This window comes from Lonchura striata, chromosome 3, assembly GCF_046129695.1.
Source record: "Lonchura striata isolate bLonStr1 chromosome 3, bLonStr1.mat, whole genome shotgun sequence".
Classification (NCBI taxonomy): Eukaryota; Metazoa; Chordata; class Aves; order Passeriformes; family Estrildidae; genus Lonchura; species Lonchura striata.
The window spans coordinates 36,235,593-36,260,983 of NC_134605.1; the positions used below are offsets into that span (position 1 = coordinate 36,235,593).

At 39.7% G+C, this 25,391-nt stretch overlaps 1 protein-coding gene across 3 annotated transcripts in view; it reads right to left on the reverse strand.

Annotated features, from left to right (window-relative positions):
* Positions 1–25,391, reverse strand: part of AGPAT4 (1-acylglycerol-3-phosphate O-acyltransferase 4) — a 71,460-nt gene that overhangs the window by 10,663 nt on the left and 35,406 nt on the right. For all 3 annotated transcript variants that reach the window (XM_021544138.2, XM_021544139.2, XM_077782076.1), the window contains 5 exons: positions 22,451–22,620; positions 14,210–14,371; positions 11,882–12,035; positions 5,643–5,745; positions 5,153–5,228 (listed from right to left, as the gene is read on the reverse strand). In XM_021544138.2, coding sequence (XP_021399813.1) covers positions 5,153–5,228; positions 5,643–5,745; positions 11,882–12,035; positions 14,210–14,371; positions 22,451–22,620 — 665 coding nt within the window. The remainder of the gene's footprint in view (positions 1–5,152; positions 5,229–5,642; positions 5,746–11,881; positions 12,036–14,209; positions 14,372–22,450; positions 22,621–25,391) is intronic.

Consider the following 25,391-nt stretch of genomic DNA (forward strand, 5'->3'; position numbering starts at 1 on the left):
CTGCAGGTAGGCCAGGGAAGTGTCTGGGCTCCATATTCAGCAGCATCCTCTATTCCCTCTTGTTTTCTCCAACTGCTGCTCTCAAACAGCACCCACAAACCTGTCAGAAAAGATGACCAGGCATAATTTTGTCCTACACTCTGAGGAACACCACCCCTGCTTCTGCCTTTGTCCCATGGATGTAGTCTTGTTCACATTGTTCCCATGATGCTTGTGGTAGGAAGTTTGGCTGCTGAACCTCCCTAGAGGCAGTTTGGTGTGTAAACATCACAAAATCTCTCACTGGCTTTGAGCAAATGACTTGACCTTTAAGCACAATACAAGGATGATAATGGAGTGGGGGTTGTTTTTTTCTGTTTTGTAGCAGCTGTTTTTTAATGCACAAGTGATTTTGAATTCAGTACTTTCCTGTGTAAGACACATGGGTGAATAGCATTACCTTTACTGATCTCACCAGCCCAAGATATAAAAAGTAGTTGGGGATAAAAACCTCTCCCTCCTTGTTAAAAGCAAAGATTATTAATCTGCTATCTATTAATCTATGTTATCACAAAAAACTGGTTAATTAATGATGTCAGCATTAGACTGACATAAGAAAAAGAATTTTATCATAATGAAGTATGGTATTTATTTAAAGAAAGGGTTTTTGGTTTCTAAAACTTCTAGGAAAGCCAAGACTAATCAACCAAAAGACTATTTTTTCTACTATGCCGTAACTTTACACTTACACTCCAGCTGACACAAACAATTCTTTACTTACTTGATAGCAACTTGAGCAATTACAAGCTGTTACCACTTTATCTATCTCAAAATGAACATTCAGCTTTTAACGGATTATGCAGTAATTAAAGCACTGTAGTCTCTTTATTGAGATTACAAAAATTATAAGTGTTTTACTCATGTGAGCTGGATTGTAGTGAGATCACTGTGGCCAATTACTGAGCCATCTTCACCACAGTTCACAGTGTATAAAGTTCTTTTCACAGTGCAGTGATGACTGCTTTAGAATGCAGAGCTACTCATCATTAGAAAACTGAACTTACTATATGTGGCAGGCACACCCTTTTCTCTTTCAGGGTTTTTGCTTCCACCCCTCAGACGAGAGTGGGACACAAGAGCCGCCCTGAGGGGCTGTGGCTGCAACCACGGCCGGGCACGGTGTGGGACAGAAAAAATCCTGAAAGAGAAAAGAATGTGCCTGCCACAACTACACACAGTTATGTTTCCAAATACTAGTAGTACCCAGGAAAATGAAGAATTCCTGACTACTGCTAGCATTGCCATTAGAGGGCCTGCTACTACAGAGAGCAGAACAGGCTTGCTTGAAAGCAGCGTAGCAGGGTTTTCTTTGTTGGCTCTTCGTGGCATGGGGGGCAGCAAAACCACTGACCACACCTCAGTGAGAGGCTTGAGACAAATGGAAAACAAACGCAAAAGGCAAAACAATGTCAAGGCTAACAGCTCCACCACATTTCCCACTGTCTTGGGGAACAGCTCTTCAGTCACAATTCCTTACCCTTAAATGCATTTATTCACTTGCAAAGACATCTATGGGGTCATCAGTCTTAAAGCTTTTGCGAGGGTGCCTATGATACCCAGCAACAAGACAGACTTTAAATAAATAACAGACCTCACCATTTCCCAAAATCACCTTACTCACATTAGGTTCCTTTCATTCCTCTGCCTACAGAGCTTCTTTTCAGTTTGTAATAAATTCCATTCACAGAGGTATCACACATTCTGACGTGGAAACATGCTCCCTTCTATTGCCTCTACCAAATTTAAGTCACTTCAGGCAGTGAGGGGAAGGGGTAATACAGTGAGGAGAAATCAGGGAATATCCATCTCCTTGTGAGAGGCTAACTGGATTCTTCCTCCTCGTTCCACCAGGACATCTGACAGCAGAGGTATGCTGCTGCCCCGTTGTGAGGAAGCCCACAAAGAACGAGTATGCAAAAATATATTCTTTGTTCCCAAACACTGGAGTTCTGTACACTTCTCCTCTTCAGTTAGGCTTTGCTGATTCCCTAGGACACTTCTGCATATATTTTCAGGCCCTGTTTTCCAAGTTTATTTTACAAGCAAGAAGAATTAGAAGCTTGCTCTCTTTTTAATGAAAATTAAGATTCTCAAGCAGAACTTCTACTTCAGGCACTGAGGCTATAAGGAGATTTAAAAAAGAAAACAAAAACATGAAATAACGAGCAGAGTTGTGACTACTACATATTACCTCTTCAGACCCGGCAAAAAGATCCTCAGCCCAGTCCTTGTTAAAGTCAAAGGGAGCCTTTCTAGCAATGGCAGTTAAAAAAAAAAAAATAAAAAGAGAAGGCAATGTGCAACCCCAGTTGAACTTCTGCCATAATTTAGAACTAACTGATACAGTGCTGGCCATATGTGGAAGGACAAAATCTACCCCCAGTGAGGAAGAAGCATATGGAGATGGTACTTACTGTAAACCTGGGAAAGAATAGTCTTTGGTTTAGAGCAGCAGCACAATGCCACTGTTTATCTGGCAGGACTCTGTTGAACTGCATTTGTAGCAGTGACTTAAGCCAAAAAATGAAGTGATAACTAGCAAGAACATAAGCACAACAGGCTCTCACAGAGAAGTAGCTTGGAGGTAAAAATCAACGGAGTAATATTTTCTTGAAGACTCTCACTCCTTTACTAATGTCAATATGGGGAAATAAATACATTAAAAATAAAAAAAAATCAGTGTCCCTTCATGTCCAGTAACTGCTGATTTCATTATTTATTCCAACAGCTGTGCAGTCCTGATCAGCTTGGATGCACAGGCCTTGACCTCAGTACCTGTGGCACTCTCCAGCCACTAAATCAGGCTACTACAGCATAATTCAGTACACTGTATGTGAGTCTTGAGAAACTACTGCAAAATTATTAAACTTCTTGAGAATAAGCAACAGAACAGGGAACCATAATGTGTGTTAAAATAGGGTCTCTGCTTTCCAGCAGCATGCACATCTTGTCTTACTTTGAAACAGCAAGTGAAGTGCTGCAGCCAAAACAGACAAAGCAGGGGATGAGTGTGTACCTTGCAATGAATTACTGCCCTTTGAATAACATTTTTTTACATTATATCATAAATATTTTCTGACTCTGAAGATAATCTGAAACAGAATTAAGTTTTGGAAACAGCACCTGGGTGGGCACTGCTTTTCGTTATCTGACCTAAGAGCCTGTCATCTTTCTAAGATGCAGGGCAGAAAGGTGAAACAAAATTGTATTTTTACCCTGCAGGTGGGCTTTCACCATCTCAGAACTCTGGAAGAAGTTGTCCCTGCTCTATATTCTGCCAGTTTGATTTTACAAAGACATGGGCTTCAGTAAACCAGGAATGACTGCAATGAAGTAAGTTTCACTAAAGTAAAACAGCTGCCTTCAGAGAAAAACTAAAATCATCATCAAAAATCCCAAACCAAAACATTAACAAACAACTCCCTCCAGCATTAATCAATCAAAAATATTCACATAACCAAAAAAGGTTTTAGTGGAATGGAAAACTGAACAATGCATACTTCACTCCTTGATGCAAAACTTCACTCCTGTACTTAAATAGGAAACCAGAGACTTAACCAACCAGCAAATGAAGTTGTTGTAAAGAACAGATATGATGAATACTATGATATATTGTACAATATAATATTATGAAGTATAGATGCAACTTCTGGTAGCACTAGAAGCAACTGAGTGTCTGCCAAAGAGGGAATAACAGAAAAATCTTGGAGTAAATTACTGCAACTATGTAATAAAGGATTGAGGAAAACAATCCCCACATTTACACTTACGTTTTTGTCTTGCAAATGTCTGAATAGTTCTCAGGGACATGAAACAGGGCTACAAAGTCATAGTAGCAGAAAGTGGACTTCTGCAATGCTGAGCAAAAAGACCACTTACATGTACATGGGCCCGTGGGTAAAGCCTGCTTTTCTGCAGAGGTGCTGGGGGCTGTGCGTGAATTGGGTGTTAGGAGCACAAACTATGAGAAGGGGGATCAGAGGCAAAGGGACTAGAGCTACACTTGAGGCTTCAAGACACATTTCCTTTCCACATTCTTGTAAGCAAGCTGCTTAGAGGAGCTATGAATTACAGCAGAAACAGTCATGGTTTGAAACTGAAAACTGCCAGGGCACTGTCAATACAGAAATGCTAATGTGGTGTACTGGGAGGAGCAGGACACAAATGGCACAGCAGAATTTTGCTGTCCCAGTAAGAGGAAACCAGAGCATAGCTATATTCTATAATTTCTAAATCCAAAGCCCTGCTGCATACCAGTCTGAATATATAACTTTGATCAAGGTATTGAAGCAAAGTGAGCTGCCAGGCCCTCATGCTGTGCATACCTATGACTCCCACTGATTGAAATGGGATTGCTGTGTGCACTCAAGAAACACATCCCCCAACAACTATCTCTAACACTCTAAAAACAGCCCAGAAGAAACAGACTGTGAAAGAGGAAGGATTCATATGAAAGCATTTGCAAATGAAAAAAATGAAAAAAACCCAAACTACTGGGCATCTAGAAACACAATAATTATTCTCTCCCAATCCTATGAAATTAGGAATCTTAAATGCATGTCTTCTATACCCACAGTGTGAAAACAATTTATCAGCCTGTCCTTTTCATGGTGGATGTCTGCCTTAGTAAAAAAGGTAGGGTAAAACAAGGGACAAAAATTATAATGGTGGATGTCTGCCTTGGTAAAAAAGGAAAGGTAAAACAAGGGACAAAAATTTTAATGAACTAAAGAAAATGTCTTATTTAGCCTGCAAATTACTTCTTGATTTAGAATGTGTGTTTTAGGGGAAGGGGTCTTTCTACCAATCAGAAGGCAGTAAGACAATTTTGATTTTTGTATCCTTATGCAACTTTCTAAAGAAGAGGCTTAAAACTGCTCTAGAAAGACTTGTTTAAGCTTTCTTCCATGTTGCTCTGTGTACAAAATGAAAGCAATCATAAGCACAGGATCAGTTTGCACATAAGGAAACAGAGCACTCACCCTGAAAACAAACTCAGCCCAAGCCTCCAAATTATGCACACTGTACACATGAACACTGCAAAGGTCTACTGGCACTACAAATAACCATGCACTAGTGGCTCACAAATGCTGTCTTGACAAAAAAATCCAACCTTTTCTTGATATAGTTTGTGGAGCCAGATAGAACATTCCTGCTCATCTTCTGGGATATCCTCTAGTGGAATCCGCCTGCCAATGGTAAACAAGAGAAATGAAAGAATATTAAATACTTTGACTTTCATGAACAGCACTAGCATTGTACAGACAGATTATCTGACAGAAGACTAAATACATTTTTCACCTTTTTTAACTTGTGCAACACCTACAGCACTTCAACAAGCAAATACAGAGGAGATTATGAAGAAATCTGTGATAGTCCCCAGCTAATCAACAAAGCAAATTTAGCCAGGTTTACCCTGCATGTAACAGCTTTTCAGGATGGGTAAGCAGCTACCCCTGAGTTGTGAAAAGCAATTTTCATGCTATGGCAGGTTGGTAGAGATCTTCTTTCTGTTACCCACTTGAAAACATTCCCTTATTTGACCAAGTGTGATTTCAAGTACACGCTCCAGCTTAAAAGGAATTAAAATATTGATTACTTGCCTTACATATAAATCTGCATGATACTTCTTTCCATTTAGAACTCCCAGCAATGTTGGATTTTCATTATTTCTAAAATTAAGGGTAGAATCATAGACTGCAGAAACTACAAGAAGAAAAACAGGTTATGTAGTAATACATAATTCCATTATGTAGTAACACCATGGAAATAAGTAATTATCTCTCAGACAAGCAGCATATTTAAGTAAGTCATCAGCAATACCACCACAGTTTGAGCTGTCACCAAGATAAAAATGACAACAGAATATTCAACATGCAGGTTTTCAGAAGCCAAATAACCAGTGACTTTCAGGAACTGCACGAGCAGAATGGAAAGGTTTGATCTCCATCCACCCATGCCTCTTCCTCGTCAGGTGAGGTATGATAGCTTCTGACAGAATACACCTAGGACTTCCTAGGAGTCAAATGATTGCAGAACTGCTACCTTTTTCAGCTCGCTGGGAATCAACAACTACCCCCTAAATCTGAAACAACAAGGCAGATACACATTTTATAAAAATGAACTATACCCTTTGACCAAGAACAGGTGAAGTGTGTGTGAGAGACTTCTGCAGCAAGAGGGCTTAGTACAGCTGTAAATGAAAATGGCCGGGGTCCAAAGCAGCCCCCGGGTCATGTCCATTGTTTGGGAACTCAGGCACTTCCTCCAGGGCAAAGGCAGAGAGAGAATGACACACCACATCTTGTGTGAGCTGCCTGCTGCTATGAACACATGCAGATGTGAGGGAGAACACGGAGGTTCTGCTGAGCAAAACTTCCAGCACTGAGAAAACTGCACAGCTCAGGACTGGGTGGGAACAGTAAAACCATTTGCAAAGGCTGATGGCAGACAAACTAAAAGAGCAGTAACAAGCAGCTGCTACAGAAAAAGCATTCACTGGTTAGAACCGCGTGAAGTGCTGCAAAAAAGTTTATTTGAACACATCCCTAGATACACTATTTTCCTGATGTCACAAAATTACCAGAGAACGATTCTTTTTCCTGACACTGAAATCAGTTGTGCATAATGGCACGAACTCTAAGTGCAATGACAGCAAAAAGCTTTCCTATTTTTTGTCACAAATGTGACTAAGAAGCATTTTCATGTGTAGCCTGTTGTATTTTAGGCTTTCTGCTCTAGAGTTTTGCAATTATTAATAAAAATGCATATGGTGAACCTTTATTGTCAGACCTCTTGACCCACCTAAGAAAGATTTATTACACAGGACAGATTTGCTCTTGGTTTTGAAACCTCTCTAGCTATGAGAGATAAATATGGTTTGGTCTCAGCATACAGCTCCCAGAAACTCACCATATCATTTGTTACTGTAAAACTGAATTCACAGTGGAGAAAAGAACAGCCTGGCTTCAGTGCTGAAAGGAAATCCTGAAAACAAAGGCCAAACCCCTGTCAGTGCAAAAGGACTCTGTCCCTCACTAACAACTCCATTCTTTTCCTACTACAATTGGGTTCTCAGCCCAAACTCAAAACTAAAAACAAGACAGAATCTACTTCAAGCACACTTCTCTCCTTGTAAAATGCAAGTATGAAATTACTTTCTTTTAAATCAATTATCTGCCTCCATTTTTAAGCTTCTTAGTGTAGAAGGATTTTACTAATCTACTCTAATTTACTAATCCAATGTAATTGAAGGAAAACAAGAGCTCAGTTTAGTTTATACAGTGTAAGCTTCTTAGTTTATTCTTTAATAGCATGAGATTATTCTAAGAACAATAGGGATGCAATAAAGCAAAGTATGATATACACAAAATTTTTTCTTCTATCTCTTACAAGGCATCTACATTTGAGTTTTTATATTAATTGGGTTTTTGTTGAGACACATTGGAAAATAGTTCTCCTGTTCTAAAAAATACTGCTGTGGAGATGGACAGCAACATCTTCGTGTGCTGACAGTCTTACACAGAGCTTTCCTTTTCTCCAGGGGAAAAAAAAAAAAGCTATTCCAGTTTCCAACTGGTATGTAGTTTAATATTCAGTCTAGTACCTTTTAATAACACAGTGAATCTTTTGGTGCAAAGCAGTGCCAAACCCAAGACAACAAGAGCAATGTGCAGGAGTAAACAGACCTTTGTTATAAATGAAGATAACTAAAGATTTTAGCTTTCTCATTCTGAGAGTTCAGGAAAAGAATAACAATGTAAGTGTCCAAGAAAAAGGCTGCATGAAATTAAAATTTGCCAGAAAGCATCCAGAGTCAAAGAAGCACTAGCATGCTGTATGATACACTGAAACTGGTTATCATTAAACATGGATTATGTAATTGCATAATTAGAATTGGACATCTCATGACTTTCTCACCCAAAAGCTGAAGAGTCCAGAAAATTCACAATTCTAAAACAATTAAAAAAAAAACCTCCGTGGTATCTTGAAAACATTGCAACTGTCTCACTCTCAGGCTAATACAAGCAGCAATTGCAAAGTTTCCCTTCAATTGTGAAATATTTTTTCAAAGGAGTTATATCTCAGAATTGCTTTTTCATTAAAAACTAAACACAAATATTTTAAAGCTTTTTCTTTCTGTCAAAAAACCGATTAGTTTTTTTTGGTTTTGTTTTTGCTTTCTAATCTCTGCCCAGATTTTTTGTCATATCTTTAACTTTGGGTTTTGTCTACAGAATTCTGACAGAGAGCTAAATACTTAAGAATTTAAGATTTAATTTCTTAACTTCAACCTAAAAAAAAAAAAATCTTCAGATTACATATCTAGAGAGGATTTCTCTTACTTTGATTGTTCTCTTGAATTTCACGCATTACTTTGTGGCCATGGTGGATTATGCCAGGATGATTCACTGACAAAGCGACCCACAGGCAATGACTATGGCTACATGCATCTTCATGATAGCACAAAATGATCTGAAGACTGGAAAAGGGAGGGAAAGTACAGTGACATTCACTGTACTGCTGATGTGACACCACCTTGACACAATCCTTTGATTTAACATTTCATTAATTGGGCCAGCTTAAACAAAAACCACTCATCCTCTTGAACTTGGTTACTTGCTCTGGATGATGAATAGAAACCCACTTGACAAAAAATTCCAGGACTAATATACAGCTTATGGGGGGAAAAAAGTAATTGCAATACCCCCAAACACTGTCATAATGACCTCTATGAGAATATCACTCTGAAGTTTATTCTCATGCATTCCCTCTGGGACAGCAGTTCCTAGCATGCACAACTGGAGGAAAAGGTGCACAACAAAACCTGGGCTTATCTACAATCCATCATGAAGAACATTTTAAAGTCAAAGTCTTTACTAAATAAAAGCAGCTGTAAGGAACTGCCTGATATACAACCAGACAGTAAAAGTAACAGTTAAATATATTTTTTGCAGTATTTGATAAATCAATTTTTACTGTAAGTAATGGATGAATGTTTTAGAAACAGATTTGTATTTTCATTTGCTTCTATGAATAGTACAGGTAACAAACAGCAATTTATTAAGAAAGTTAACAGCTTCTAGAAATTAAATTCCTGAGGACAGCATCTGTAAAACCATACTGGTACAAATGGTCACTGACAAAAATATCAGGACAAGTTCAGAAAGTATTAAAAGTATTTCTTTAAGAATCAAATTATGTATGGAGAGCTGAACTTCTATAAGCAAGTTCTGAAGAAAAAAAATTCCATTATCTCTTATGAAAGTGATTAGTTAGGAGGGAAGGCTCCAATATATGCACATTAGGTAGGCTTACCAGACTGAAGTCACCAATGTCTATTTCCAACTACTTCAGAACTGTTTCTAGAGCAACTGCAGCAGGTAGCATTAAGACTTGATACAAAATTTTGAAGAGAACCAACCTGTGATCTCTGCTGCATGGGTGAATCACATCTACAGCCAGAGAGCCAGCATCTACCCATCCCATGGTACTACAGCCTCTGACAAGCTGAATCACACCCTTGTCAGAGAGGAGGAAAAAAAAAAAAAATGGGACAGGAGCTCTGTCACACCCAGCTGTGAACTGGTCCCAGACCTGTGACTTGGCTCCACTGCTATGTCATGCTGCAGCTACATCCCTTAGCAAGGCACTCCAGCCAGGCCCATCCCTTTGGGGGAGAAGAGAATGTGCATCAACCTCAGTGGCAGAGCCCAAAACAGGCTCAGGCCACTCAGCACTAGTCCCTCACTTTCAGAGATACACAGGGATATGACCTAATTTCTAGACAGTATTACATTTCCAGATCATGGACTGTCAAAAAAGACTGCTCCCACATTCTCTATTCAAAAATCCACATGGACTTATTACCTTTACATGATAATGCTACAGGGAGTCCTGGAAAATAAGACATTGTTTTCAAATGCTCTTTACATAATTCCCTTGTCTCTACAAGAGAGAAACATACAGCAACCCAAGCAGTAACCTTTCTATCTCCCTCTCATTGCAAAAAATAACAAGGCAAGTAAAGCAACAAACCTAGAAGAACCTGTAACACCAGTCTGGGGTCATCCAACTCTCAGAGGTTTGTTGGTTGGATTTTTAAGCTCAAGTTTTTTCTGAAACTGTGTATGAGAAGTTATGAGTACTTTTTCTTGAAGCCTCACAGGGAAATACTGCCTTCTTACAGGCTTTACACTAGTTGATCTAGCAAATTACAGCTTCTGGATTGAGGCAGTGACATATACTCTACTCCCCTAAATAAATAAGTAATGTAGCAACTTCAGTCTCCTTTTTCTGAAGGTATTTCAACTATTTAGAGTACTAGTAAGTGTTATGGTAGTATGTGGCATAAATGTCCAAAACTTTTTATGTCACTTGGATTTCCTAAAGTTGTTTCCTTTTGGAATGTTTTCCCACAATCAGCTGCTTGTCCACCATCACACTGTATTTTGTTTGCATTACACAGAGCAGTGAAAAGAACAAAATCACCACCAAAATAACCTGTTCCTGATTCCCAGCTCAGGGCATAGAAGCCACAGAGTTTTGACTCAAGTCTTTTTCTGTGCCTCAAGTCTACTACTGCCTGCCCTCAGCAGAACAGTCACCTATATTCCAAAGGCAAGACTAAACTGTGCTGTTTGGGGGGTTTCTGGATGCTTCACATAACTTACCGCTTTTTCATGGATCAGAAAGAATCCAAGCTGTGCTCTCCATCTTGGGGGAGGGAAGTTGTGGGTGCCTGCGAAGCTACAACAGTGGTATGATCTACCTGGCTTGCCAGAGCATATTTAGAAGAAATACACGAGATAGCAACCCAGCTGACTGGGAAGTTTTTCTTACAGCAGCTTTCCCAGATATGCCACATAAAAACATGTCTTCAAGGACAAAAGAAGTTTTGACATTAATTTCAGTCAAGCTGGAACATTTTCTTCTAAACCAGAAACCACTTTTTTCTTTCTTATACATCAGCCATCTAACACACATATTTACCAGACCCCAAAGACCCTGTGACACTACAGCTACTTAGCACTGGCTTTCCTTTGCCTGTGAAGTACACAGCAGAAGACTCTGATAGTAGTATTAATCAAATAATATCATATATAGTATTAGTCAAAGAATATCACTTCAAAGGCAACATGTGCAATCTGATGTCACTTTAAAGCTGGCAAATGCAAGTAACCAGAAATAAATGGCGAGCTCAAAACAATGTTAATGAAGAAAAACTTACTCATGTTCTATAATGTAGAAACTGTAAATTTCACCTACATGTATCTTCAGTCAAGGCCTACTCCCCTTCCTCAGCTCCATTAAGAAACTCTAAAGGGCAAATCTATACAGAAATTTCAAGCAGAATATTTTTGATCTTAAAATTGCATTATTTCAGGTAGTCATTTACCACAAAAAAATTATTTTAAGACACACCGTCTCAGATTCTCTACTGATGCATTTGCTTCATTTAGTATTTGCTAAGGGATTCTAAAAAATACTATTCTTTGGCAATAGGTACAAAATATGCAACAAAATACATACCAATTGGTACCAAATATGCAACTGAGACTCCTCAACACAGTCACAGTTAACAAACCATTACAATAATAAAATAAAACAAAAACAAACAAACAAAAACCCAAAACAAAAAAACCCCGACCAAAATCAATCCAACAAACTGATTCAGGACTTTGTAATTAAAACCAGAGAGTAATGAAAAAACCAGATGCTTCTGAAAGCATCCCAGGATTTTTGTCCTAGGACACATGCTACAGGGAAAAGAAAAGCATGGCAAACTGTCAGCAGTTACAGGAAATAATCATTTAGCATTGTCCCCTGTGACTTTCCTTACCTACATTTCTCAAACACTGCACGGTGACAGCAAATCCTTTTGTTCGTGGCAGAAGGTGGTACTTGAGCTTGGGCAGACCTTTGGCTTCAGCTACCTTCATGCTGATCTGGTGCTTCTGTTCAGTGAACCTTGTGCCCTCACAATGAATCAGGAACTAAAACCAAGACAGAACTACGGTTAGATAGAAGCTCAGGTTTTCTGCTGACTGAGCAGAGTTCTCTCGAATTCCCACCAGCACAACCCAAATTAACACTGCTAGCCGGGACAGGTGTAGCTACATACACATTTATGTAATTTATTTGACTGAAGTAGCAAATCCCAATCAACCAAAAAAGAAATCAACCCAAAAGCCCAAATCCAAACACTCATCCAACTTGCCATCCAGTCTGAATCTCGGCCTTTAGGCTTTAACGTATGCTCTGCTACTTGCCATCAGAATGACTTAATTTCTCTGAGTCACTCCATCTCTAATAAGCTGTTAGAAAACACTCAAAACATAGTCCTGTTGCAAGTCTCTCTCTGATGGTTAAGTGTTCAAACATCATGGCATCTAAAACTTGCTAAGTGACTAAACCAGAGGCATTTCTAGGAAATGCTTCAGTGCCCACCTTGCTTTCCCTCACTCTTTTTGCTTTCTCTATGGCACTCAAGGTCCGTGGAAAACTTCAGGCAGTAACTTTGATGCCAATGAGACAGCTGTTAACAGAGGTAAGGCAGCACATGCAGGACAACTGAAAGGCTCATGCTCTTATGAACTATACAGTAGAAGTGCTCAGATATGAATAATTACAATCTTGCCACTGGCAGGCAAGGGGAGAGCACACAGATCTCTGGAGATTTACCACTTGCTCCTCTGCTTTCTGCCAAGAATGAATGCAAACTAACACATCAGGGAGCACTGCCAAATGACACAAAGTAAGTCCTCATAACCCACAGCAAAAACGTAGCCAAAAAGACAGAGATATTGAAGAAACTAGCCAAGCAGCCAGCTTCAGTTCTAGCTCATCCAAGAGCGCTTTTACTCATCTATTGCATGCATAAGTTATTCTGATTGATGAGACACAGAGAAACTGATGAGAAAGTGTCTCTAGTTCACTTAGCATGCTTTGCTTTGTCTATTTTCCAAGGTGCTACTGTTACATCTTTTGACATTATGTCTTCATACAAAAGCAAATTAAAACTCCAGACACTGCAATAACCCCAGGTGTACATCAACAATTATCTCTCTTACATAGGTATAGCTTCTTTTTAGCAATCCCTCTACAGGAGTATCTACAGGATGGTGGTGGCTTGTGCTCACTGATTAGAGTTGAGCTGCCTATGTGTATAGAAAAGTCACAGAGCACAGGCAAATCTCTGGAGAGAAACTGAAACTAAAAGCCCAGAATCAACCCTTTGCTAGACAGGCTCCTGCCTGGAAGTCACTTAAACACTGAAGCACAGAGATTAGTTTTGATTGCTTAGTACTCATTTAAATCAATGACAATTAACAAAAGGAATTTGTTTAAGAGCATGAGAAACACAGCATATACACTTTCATGAGGAAACAGCAATAGCTTCTGTAGGGCCCAGGGATGTTGCTTAAGATTCCATTTCTTTAACTGAATTGCACTCTTGCCATTGCTAGCTCAGAAGAACTGTAATTTTTATTATTCTTGAGAAGAGGAAAAATTCAAAGGCTTTTCATTCTCAGATAAAGAAATGCCAGGCACGGTGAACACTAAAAAATTATGGTGATGCAAAAAGTAAGACTTTCTTGTTACTGAAAGGTGACACCAATCCTCTCCCTGGAACAGAGACAATGGCTACCTCAGGCCACTCCTCTGACCAGGTGGCTTCCACTTCCACTGGGCCATGTCTAATCAAACACCTTCACAGGAATGGCAGAATCACAGGGAAGGAGAAAACTCTAGTATATTAACTCTGCAATCTAAGGTGAAAGAAGAGCTTAGGTAACAAATATAGCTGATGTACTTCAGTACAACACTGTCAAATGCATCTGTTACACAGCCATGACCCTTACATCTACCCTTATCCAGCACCTGTAATTAGAGAACCACAAAATTTACTGAGTGGATCACAGTGCTATATTTATTGTATTATAATATTATTTTTGCAGCAATATCTGCAGGGCTTCATACTACAGAGAAAGAAACAGATAACAAAGTACTTTGGAAACTTCAAAGAAAATTCAGTTGAGAGTATTCTACTGATACTCCCATGGAAGCTAATGAATCAAAAGTCTCAGGAACAACCTGGCAAGCATTACATATTGCCTGTGCCTCTCATTCCTGCTACCTCACACTCCATTTGTTAAGCATCACTCACCCAAAAGTTTTCAGGGTAGTCACGAAGATTGAGCAACTTCTGTACCACAGTTTTCCGATCTTCCTCCCACTTGCGCTTGCAGAAGACTATCTCTAGGAAATACCACATCCAGCCAATGATAGGCATGTAGGAGAGCTCCTTCTTTGCAAGAACTTTGGAACTCTGCAAGACAGAATCAGAGCAAGTCAGAGTTAAACCACCAAAAGAGTGCACTGTGGGTACGAGACTTGCATAGTTTAGACACAAAGATATCCATTTATATTGACCAGACCCAGTTTTAACATCAGTGTAAAAGCAAAACAAAGAAAAATAAGTTTCTCTCATCTGACAGAACAGTCAAATCTAATATCGGGTATCTGCATGGAAGATTTCTAGAATTTAATGAGTGTGCGTTGCTCTCTCCTACCCAAACACTGCAAACCAAAAGAGAAACCGAATTCCTTCAAACATGGAGGAATCCATGCAAATGACCTCAGCTGTATCAATCAAAATTCTTAATTCAATCAGATCGTGGCAGTGGCAGCTCAAATTCCTTTAAGATACCTTGAAACAATACATCTCATCATGGAAAGGGAAAAAAAAGAGAGGAAAATAAAAAGCAGAATCACAGAGACACTGCCGCACAACATACTGATGCTATGCACACATGGTTTACCAACAGAAGAAACCTTAAACACTAGAAACAACAGCAGCAATAAGAATACTTAATTTTTGTTCAGTTTTGTTTATGAAAGGGCATACTTCGAGTAGCACATTTTTCTTCAAAGCATGCTTCTGGAGTAGGAAAAAACAAAAAAAGCATTCTTACTGTCTCACAGGAGTGACAAGAACACTGAAGTGACTGGTCCAGACATTCGACAGAAAGTCTGTGATTTATCAAGCATTCAACATGCTTTGTAAATTAATCCTACTCCAGAGTTTAACTCTGTAATAATCTCAAACTAACATCGCCTAGGGCAGGAGAACTGACTCTATGTGCTCCTTTTGCTCCTTTCCTGTCTTCCAAGCCAGCCTACCCTGGTGAACTGTCTTACATTTCATTTGGTTATTTAATCAATAAAATAGCACATGTGTGTGTTGTGTTCATAAAGAAATTGTTGCTTCAGCATTTCCTAAAAAACAGTGACATTTCCTTAGAAGAAAGATAGGAGTAATTACAGTTCAGTTTCTGACCATGATATTACTATAAATTAGCCCATCAAAAAGCTCTGCAGATGGATTCCAGGACATGGCATTTGACAAGAAATTACTTATTGGTAGATGTTACCATCAACAGAAAATACTTCCTTTAATTTTTTAGCCTTGTTCATTTGGTTGCTACAGGAAGAGATTTGACCTAATTTTTTATCTCAGCTAATTTTTTTTCATCTGCTCTCCTTCTTTGAGAAGGAAAATACCTTAAATAATTAAGCTATCTAAAAGCTTATAAGACTGGAAGGCAAGTGCACATCACACAGCTTCACCAGCAACTGTTACACAGAAGCTGAACAGAGGATGACAGAGAGTTCCATTTCTAAGTATGCAGGAACCATCTCTATCAAATTATTTAATACTTTGTAGTGCTCCCTCTTGAGCATTTGAGAATTTCATAATTTCAGTGATGGGCTCAAATCAGGACTCCAAACACACTGCTCCCCTGAGAAGGAGCTGCAGTAATTTCAGTTTCAAGCCATGTTGTACATTAGTCTCCATTACATGACAGAACCAAATACAGCCTCCTCTTCCAGCTCCCCAAACTGGGCACAGAGAAATAGGCTTGCCTTTTACCACTTTCCTGCACAAGGAGGTCAACAGTAGCCATATCACCACCAGCCCCACTCCACAGAAGAGAAGAAACCTCAATATGTTCCTAAAGTTTATTTAAAGTAAGTGTTCAGTGTCCTAAGAACTACTACAAACTAATCTGAGTGTACTCTGCACAGAGTACACAAGACCTCCAGGACAGTGTCAGAACAGACAGTGTAATAGTCTTCCTACAGACTTTAAAGTGCAGAAATTATAGTCGAAAAAGCTAGCTAAATGACTATTTCACCATAACTATTTTCTAATACGTTACGTATTTTATTAAGAGCATGAGTTACACAAGAGGCAAGAGAGAAGTTGCACCTGGCTCAGTGAAACCCAAGAAATGATACTGTGAGATAAGGTGTTCTGTAGCACAGGTACAACCAAAAAGCACAACAGATGTCTGAACTCTTCCCTAGGGCACATTCTTATTCCTTCTCTGTGCTGATGCATTTTTAAAATTTAAAAGCGCTCTTTCAGACACGTGTGAGTATGACTCCTTAGATGCACATAAAAATAAACTAAATCACCTCACAGTATTTTATACACCCATCTGTTCTAGGAGTAGAAGGAAGGCTAACGACAGAACTAATTAGACAAAGGAAACTCCTCAGTGCATTATGCTGGCAAGGCTGTTCTTGTGAGGGAGGAATACATTAGGCCTCCCCTCAGCAGCTGCTCTGTATACTGGGGAATGAGTCTGAAGAGCAGTGCCACAGAAAGGGACCTGGGGTTCCTGGCTGATGGCAAGTTGAATTTGAGCAGTGCCCTGGCAGCCAGGAGGGCCAACCCTGGCCTGGGGGGCATCAGGCACAGCATCGCCAGCCGGGCAAGGGAGGGGATTGTCCTGCTCTGCTCTGAGCTGGGGCAGCCTCACCTCGAGTACTGGGGGCAGTGTTGTGTGACACAATGTAAAAAAGACACTGAACTGTAGAGAGTGTCCAAAGGAGGACCATGATGATGGTGAAGGGCCTTGAGGAGAAGCCGTGTGAGGAGCAGCTGAGGCCATTTGGTCTGCTCAGCCTGGAGAGACTGAGGGGAGACCTCACTGCAGCTACAGCTTCCTCATGGGGGGAAGGGGTGGGGCAGGCGCTGATCTCTGCTCTGTGGTGACAGTGACAGGGGCCGAGAGAATGGCCTGACATTGTGTCAGGGGAGCTTTAGGTTGGATATTAGGAAAAGGTTTTCCACCCCACAGGGTTTATTACTGGAATGGCTCCACAGGAAACTGGTCACAGCACCAGCCTGACACAGTTCAAGAAATGTTTGGACAACACTCTTGGGCACCTGGTGTGATTCCTGGGAATGGTGCTGTGCAGGGCCAGGAGTTGGAATCTCTGACCCTTGTGGGTCCCTTCCACCTCTGCATGTTCTGTGATTCTGTGATCCCTCTTACAATAACTAGAGGTATAACTAGAGCTGTTCTCTTTCCATCATCTACCCATGCACTGCTCCCGTGAAAATACCTGGGGGGGGGGAAGCAGAACTCTAGATGACTTCAGCCACTAACTTTTCCTTTACTAAAGTGCTTTGGTAAACATGTGACAGTTGCCTTTAATATTAAAATTCAGCTTGTTCAACAGAAAAATAATCATTAAAAAGTGCTGATTTGTTCCACTGAATTTGACATCTTGAAGGAAGTCAAACATTTTCAGCCCTCAGAACTGTGCAATTTCAGCAGATGTTTAATGAAATTACCACCGAACAGGGACAACTTATCTACAATACTAACATTTTAATCCAGATTAATTTATTTTGGCCAAGCTTGTTCAAATGAAATACCCATGAATTTTTCCTTCGTGAATGACTGCACCAACATCACCTTAAAAAAAGTATTTTTACCAACTTGCTTTTGTGGATTTGCCCAACTATGCTGTCAAAGAAATAAAATCTTGATTCTGTATGTCCAGCCTCAGTTATTCAAAACTTCTTGTTTAAAGAACATAACAAACAGCATGAAATCAACGTGAAAGCTGGAAGTGCTCAACAAAACTTTTTCCTGAGTTTTGGAACAAGCAAACCATTAGCAACAGCAATCTGCCTTGTAAGTTATTTACTCTGCAGGCTGCCTTCAGCACTGACATACTTTCAATGATTCTGACTGCTCTACTTTTGTAATATATCACTCCTTTGTATTATACTCTCTGGGACATCATGATGGCAAGGTATCTTTCTTTGGTCACTCAAAGCCATTATTCCAGGAATTTATATGCTCCTAATTCCTTATGCTATTATATTGAATAAAACTTCTCCATGTTGGAAAGGTTACACAGACTTACCACTAGTAAGCCTGATTTTGTCCCTTTACCACTTCAAATCTAGTTTAAAAATGTGTGAATATATTAAAATGCACAAACAACCTATTGTACCCACACACCTATTAGTCTCATACAATAAGATAAAAAAGTATCTTCTCACACTTACATTTAAGGCCACACTCAGCTTTTCAAATAGCAAGCTTCAACATAAGCAACTCTCAAATAAAATTAAGTTTCCTGACATACGGAACAGGTAGTTAAGGTTAAAACCAGCAGGTTTAGCTTTAAAGCACAGGCAATTTTGCCAATATTAATGTCTTCATCTCAGACAAATGGCTGTTAAAATTACAAACAAAGCTATTTTATTGCTGCTTTGTCAGACAGAACACCAAAGTAGTGAATCCAGGCAGGGAACATATTTAAGTACTTTTTGTAAGAATCCTGAATAATAGCTCCCTCCTCAGAACTTGACCATGTCCTGATTTTGAGTTCTGGTGTCCAGTGGGTCTTTTTTCAAGAGGATGGTTAGCAACACACCTTGAGGAAACTAAAGGCTAGTAATGCATTTGAATGCAGACACAGTGGCTAAGCTGTCCCAGCTAATAAGTTAGATCCTAGGACTGGGTTGTCACAGACAGGAAAAGGGAAGGACACTGCAGACAGCAGAGAACCTCATCCATACATGTGCCAAGATCAGAGTCCTTAAAAGAACACTTAGGTTCACAAACCTAAAAACAGGCAAGAGACTATGCCACTCCCACTCTATCTCCAAGAAACATCAATGTGGTTTAGGATTTGGGTTTTTTTACCCAAATCCTAAACCACATTGATAAATTGAAGCCACACTGATAGCACGGATAGAGTTTTATAAAATTGTAGGGATTATGGAAATTTGGTTATAAGGAGAAAGCCAGCCAGAAGAGAGACAAGAAAAGTAGCAGACAAATTCACAGATTGAACGTTTCAACTAAGACCAGGAAGGATAATTTTCAAAAGGGAAAGACTTATTTTGTTTTTTGGAAACAAAGGGGCAAGACAGGTTTAAGGATGTTTAACACTGTTTTTAAATAAACAAAAACAATGCCTGGATTTCAGCTGGAATAGAGCTAATTTTCTTCCCAGTAGCTGTGTTTTGAGTTTAGGAGAAGAATAATGTTGATAATACACGGATGTTTTAGTTGTTGCTAAGCAGTGTTTACACTACAACAAGGACTCTGGCTTCTCACCACCCTGCCAGTGAGTAGACTGGTGGACACAAAGAGCTGGGAAGAGACACAGCAGGACAGCTGACTCAAACTAGCCAAAGGGATATTCCATACCATTTGATGTTATGCTCAGTATATAAACTAGGGGGAAGATGGCTGGGGACTGCTGCTAAGAACTGGACTGTGGTGAACAACTGCATGGTGGATAATTTGTTTTATACACTCGGATTCTTTTATCACCATCATTCATTATCATTATTTGTGTCCCTTCCTTTTCTGTCCTATTAAACTCTACCTCAACCCCAAATTCCTTCCCCTCCCTCCCCCAGTTCTCTCCCCCATTCCACGGGGGGCAGGGAGTAAGCAAGTGGCTGTGTGGTGTTTAGCTGCCTGGATGGTTACACCACAACAACCAAGCAAAAAATTACATTTAACATTTAAAGGTCTTCATTAAGGAACTGTTCAAGCTGTAAAATACTGAGAGTTTGAACATGCTTGTACACTCTTAAAAGCATTACTGTTGGCTGCCAGAGCTGCAGGCCACAGCTGGATGTCACAACAAAGCCATTCTGCCTGCTGAAGCCAAGCACAGTCAGTTCCAACTGCTTTGGCTCCAAACTATCTTCACCTTCTCCCTCTTCCCCCTCCCCATCATTTCTCCTCTCTTCACTGGATTAGTTAAGGCAGAAAAGAGACAGCAAGTTTCTAAAACATGGCCAAACAGGGCAGACAAGCATCATAACTGACACAGGAGACTGCATGTGCAAGACTTCCTTTCCAGCAGCAGTGGACATGAGATAAGCTAAGTAAGGTGTTGGCTGATACCCAAAGTTTGCACAGAAACTCCATGGAGCATACAATTAATCATCCTTAAATATAAACACCCATTGGCTCACAAAGTCCCTGAGCTACAAAACACTGGAGGCTCTGACACCTCAGAAAGCCCCTTGTCCACTTGCCTCTTTCCTATAACTCTTTCCCTGAATGACAGCCCTAAAGGTTCTTATGTTCCTAACTGTGCTGCCACAACTTGCCCTGAAATTTTGCACAGCAGAAGCTCACATAAGGCAGCACAAGTCAAACCAACCTACACTCCTCATCACTGCACAATCACCTACCCTTCCACTGGCCCATAAGTACCAGTATAGCAATATAGGCAATCCAATCAGGAAAATCACTGTTTAGCATTTCCCATTCTTTATGTTTTTTTCAATTTTTTTTTTTCTTTATGGTTTTTTTTAAACCTGGCTTAAGAAGAACTTGGGCTGGTTGCCCCAAGAGGGAAATGCACTGCTTTGTTAAGTAAAGACATCTATGCAAATTAGAGCACGTGTAAACTATTTCTTCCAGGAACAGTTTCTGGGAAGTAAAACCACAGTACATTACTCAAGACTGAAAAATGGCTTTGTGCTGGTTGTTTGGGTTTTTACTTGTTTTTGTTTTGTTGTTAAAAAAAAAAAAAGCAAAACCACAACCAGCATATATCAGTTCCTAAAATAATCCTAAGATTAGCATAAATGTAAACTGAGTAATATATGCAAGCAACCAAAAAAAAGGAAAAATTATTTTCTGTTAGTGCAGCATAGTAATTTCAACAGTTGTTTCTACATTGTGGTTTCCATATGGTGTAAGTAACAACATAAAAAACTAAACCAGAATCCTTAGTAACTTGGAAAACTATTTAAAAAATTGCAGCTGGCCAGATTCCACCCAACTGTACAGCAACAATTTAAAACAAGATATTTTGACCTTGTAGGCTCCTATTACTTTGTACAGAAACAATCCCTCCATCTTCTACATTGGTGTTTTCTGAAGAAGCGCCTGACCCTCAAAAACACAGCTTTATTTAGAGAACTGAAGCCATCTGGCTTACAAAATTAGACAGACTATACTACAGCACCACTGCTTTTTGCACTTACATTTGCCTGATAGGAACAGGTTTCCCTACATCTCCTACTGTCCCATGCCATCCTCCAGCTCTGTGCTCAAGTCCCAGACAATATGGCAGAAGTTATTCAGAAACCAACAGCCATTTTAGTTACCCAAAGAGCCTGTAATGCTTAGGTTGACTTTCCTCCACTTTTAAGGCCCCTTTTAATGTTTCTTCAAACAGACTGCCATTATTGTAATTTCAAAGTGACAGGAGTGTTCCCTAAATGTCCCGAAAATGCAAGGAGGCCAAAGGGAAGGCCATAAAAATCAGAGGTTCACACAGTCCCAGATCAGGTCTTTTGACAGTGGCCAGCATCAAAGCTAAAAGGATGCTGAAGAACACTGCCAAACTGAGTCACTGGTTATCTTCCTTATTAGGGAGAAATCCTTATGTAAATCCTTTATATACAGAGAATACCATTACCACCACAGAATGAAGTCAGGTTGATTTAGATGGAGGCTTGAATCATCCCCATGATCTGACAGGGGAAACAAAAAAGCAGCCCTGAAAACAAACGCACATGAACTCCTAGCTTAATGCAGCAGTGTATTCAAGCATGAATAACTCATTCCTCCCCATCTCTTACTGCTTTTAGCTGGTCACTGCTTTCACTTAAGATGGCTGCTCTTTCATTCTGAGAGAGACAGGCTACACATCATTCAAACCTGAGCTGTGGATTTGTAAGACTACACTGGAAAAAGCAAACAAATTCTGTAATTAAACTGGGAAAGAATCACAGGATAGCTCATCTTTATGCAGCACAATGGACTGCAATAGTTACTTAGTAAACACACAGAGATAAATAACTGAAAATATCTCCACAGGTTAAGAAAATATTTCCTCGTCAGCTTTAACTGCAATGCTTTTAAAATGTCTGTGGTTTCCTGAGCCATCCTGTCTCCAAATACTTGCACTGCACTGCCTTAGGTTCACCTCTAATTCTGGACAGCAGCCAGGTGAAATTCAAGCATGGGGATCTGTTAGTTCAAAAACACAATTAACTTATTTTGGCATTTCTTTGACATCCAAGGAGATTTATCTTAAATACTAAGTAACTCACCCCCAAGACCCCAAATCTCTCACAAAAGTTCCAACCACAGAGAAAGTCAATTTCAAAGTTGTGATTAAGGATTACGATGGCATTCTCCTTCCCATACTTGTGGTAACTCTCTGGGTCAGTGTAAAGGGTGCAGTCGGTTCCTGACCACCATTCCAGCAACATCACCATCTCTGAAACAAAGAAGGAGAAATATGTGAATGTACACAGTATCTGCAAAACCACAAATCAGTAACATGTTGAAAATATCAGTCACCTCCAATGGCATGTGGCAAAGAAAGTGCTGTAATGAAGAACACGTAAAAGGCTGTTTAAAACACAGCTATCTTTACAAGCTGGAAATTGGCTTCTCAGCAGTATCCTAGTGACTATCATATGCCTTTCATTTCCTATTTGCTTATCCCATTATCAAGCACAGGCTTGTACTGTACACTTTGTATTTGTTTTGCTTGGAACTTTATGTCTGACCACAAGACTTGTGAATCAAACCTTTATTTAGCGAAATCACTCTGGTCTGGGGCACAGGAAGCTGAGGTGAGTCAGTAAAGCCAGGATACTTGGAGAGCTCTATCTCCACAGAGATGGAAAAAGAAAACCTAAAAGCAATGGCTCTCCTAAAGCAAGCCTTATCTTCAGCAGAGGGTACTGTGGGACTAAATGAAACCTGTCTGTCTGAGACTAAAAAGGAGTTAAGGAACACATTTGCCTCCTGTCAAAGCTGTCAGGAAAGTTCTGAACAAAAGCACAGGTCTAATGCAATGGTTATTCTTTGTTAAGTGAAACATATCTCTCTGGTGCCACATGAATGCCTCTGCTGGAAGGATGAGACATTCAAGATGTTCTCTTGGCTTAAGATAAGCCTGAAGGCACCAAAAATGCTCATTCACCTCAGGAAAGAGCAAAACCAGGCCAGTCTTAGAAACACATTTGCATTTCTCTCCATTTTGGTCTCCTACTGGTCACATCCAAACCAGACAGGAACAGGTCTACATTTCCATAATGAGTAAAATTATCTGCCTGAAGCTCTTGGATGACATTGTGCTGTACACTGGCATTAATGATGTGAATGAATTCATTCTAACAGTGCTACAGGCAGGCTAATAGACAATCTCTATTCAGGTAACATTACCTTAATATGACACATGTGTTTATGACAGATAAATGACCAACTTGTCAGTCCACCTGCTTACTTCTTATCAGGGAATGTGACTACTACTACAGCAGGAGTACATTATTATTTAATGCATGCTATTATGCATCAAAACAATAGCCTGAGATGTGGAGGGATACCTAAACTGCCATATGCTAACCAGGGAATGGCAGATTTCACTGACTGTAGGCTAATTTTTCAGTGAAAACCAAAGATGTTCATATCTCAGTGAGGCAATGTGAAGATACAAAAGCAAATACTTTGAGGACCTGCCCTGCAAAGAGCTGCCTTGTGAAACACACTTAATGTTATATCTTTCTAAGATCGTAGATTTCAATTGGATTTATACTGGAAATAAAAGCCATCCACTCCCTGAAACACAGCAAAATTGAATAATGGCCAGAGGAAAAAACCACCCCATTGTAATTTGCAAACTTCTGCAGAATCTACATTCATATCTTAGGGCATCACAGAAAATGAAGGAAATTAGTGACAGGACTAGATCTTTTGCTTAACTAGGAATGCAACTAAGAGAAAAAAATGACTGCCACATGACTTTCCCCCTTTTTAACACTTCCTGCCATGAAATCTATTCCCTGGGAAAGAAAAACAAAAAGGCAGAGATGACGATGGTAAGGCTGTCTTGACAAAAAAGCGAACTTTACACCTGAGGAAAGTCATCCCACTTCAAGTATGAATTTTTTTACTTTTGTCTTTTACTAAGGAATTTGAACAAAACTAGTAACGTACCATGAATTTCACTACACAGGTGTGCCACATACATAGAGCTCTTCAGTTTTATATATTCAGTTTTAAATACATTCTAAAAAAGCACATGCAAAATTATTTCTAGATGTGCTTTGATTTTTCATGATTTACCTAAGTCGGATTTTTGTTTGAATAAATATTGCAGAAATAGATCCCTATCCCTCACCTCACATGCCATTTGTCACTAATGTGCTCAGGCAGCTGTTGCAGGAACACAAAGCAGGAACTGAACACCACCATATTTAAATACAGTAAATACCATCTGCCAGTCTCTAATTTCTTAACATGTTTCTTTCTCTCATCCCTACTCTTTCTTTCCCCCTCTTCCTAGCCTCCTTTCTCCTTGTGGATCTCAAGCAATGATAAGTAGTGTCAGTTTGTGCTACTCTTGCATTGTGTCACCAGCTTACTTCCACAGCCTTCTGCAGAAATTTATTACCCAGCAACCTGCTGTGTGGCTCAGCCACACAAGGTCACCCATTCACACTCTCCTCCCTCTTTCACAGCACAGAGATAATCAGAGGAAGTTTCTTCCTTTGTACACCAGTCATACCGTACAAGCAGAAATCAATTGCATAGAGGGAAGAAAAAAACTATTCTTTTGCCCCTTTCATGTGGTTTTGGAGTTTCAGCACCACAAGTGAGCTGGTAATACATAACCACATTGTGAGGGTTCCTACCTTTCAAAGCAATTCCTCCAGTGACACTGTCAAACAATTAAGGCAAAGGAAGGAGAAAAACCAAAGGAACTTGAAATCTCTACTCCCTGCTTTGAAGTCAGACTCCTTGCAGTGCATTATAACTAGTTTCAGAAGAAGCTGATGGCAGAGAGAAATCATTACTTCAAATACTTAATGTGGATACCCTGTGTGCTTAGGAATTTTGAGCTTTTTTACCTCTGAAATAAAAAAAAAAAAAACACTCATCTTGCTTCAAAAAATACCCCTACCTCCTGCAAGAATAGATTGTTTCCGTGCCTTTCACTGGACAAATCTGAGCTGTTCCAATGCCAGCACTTCCAGAACA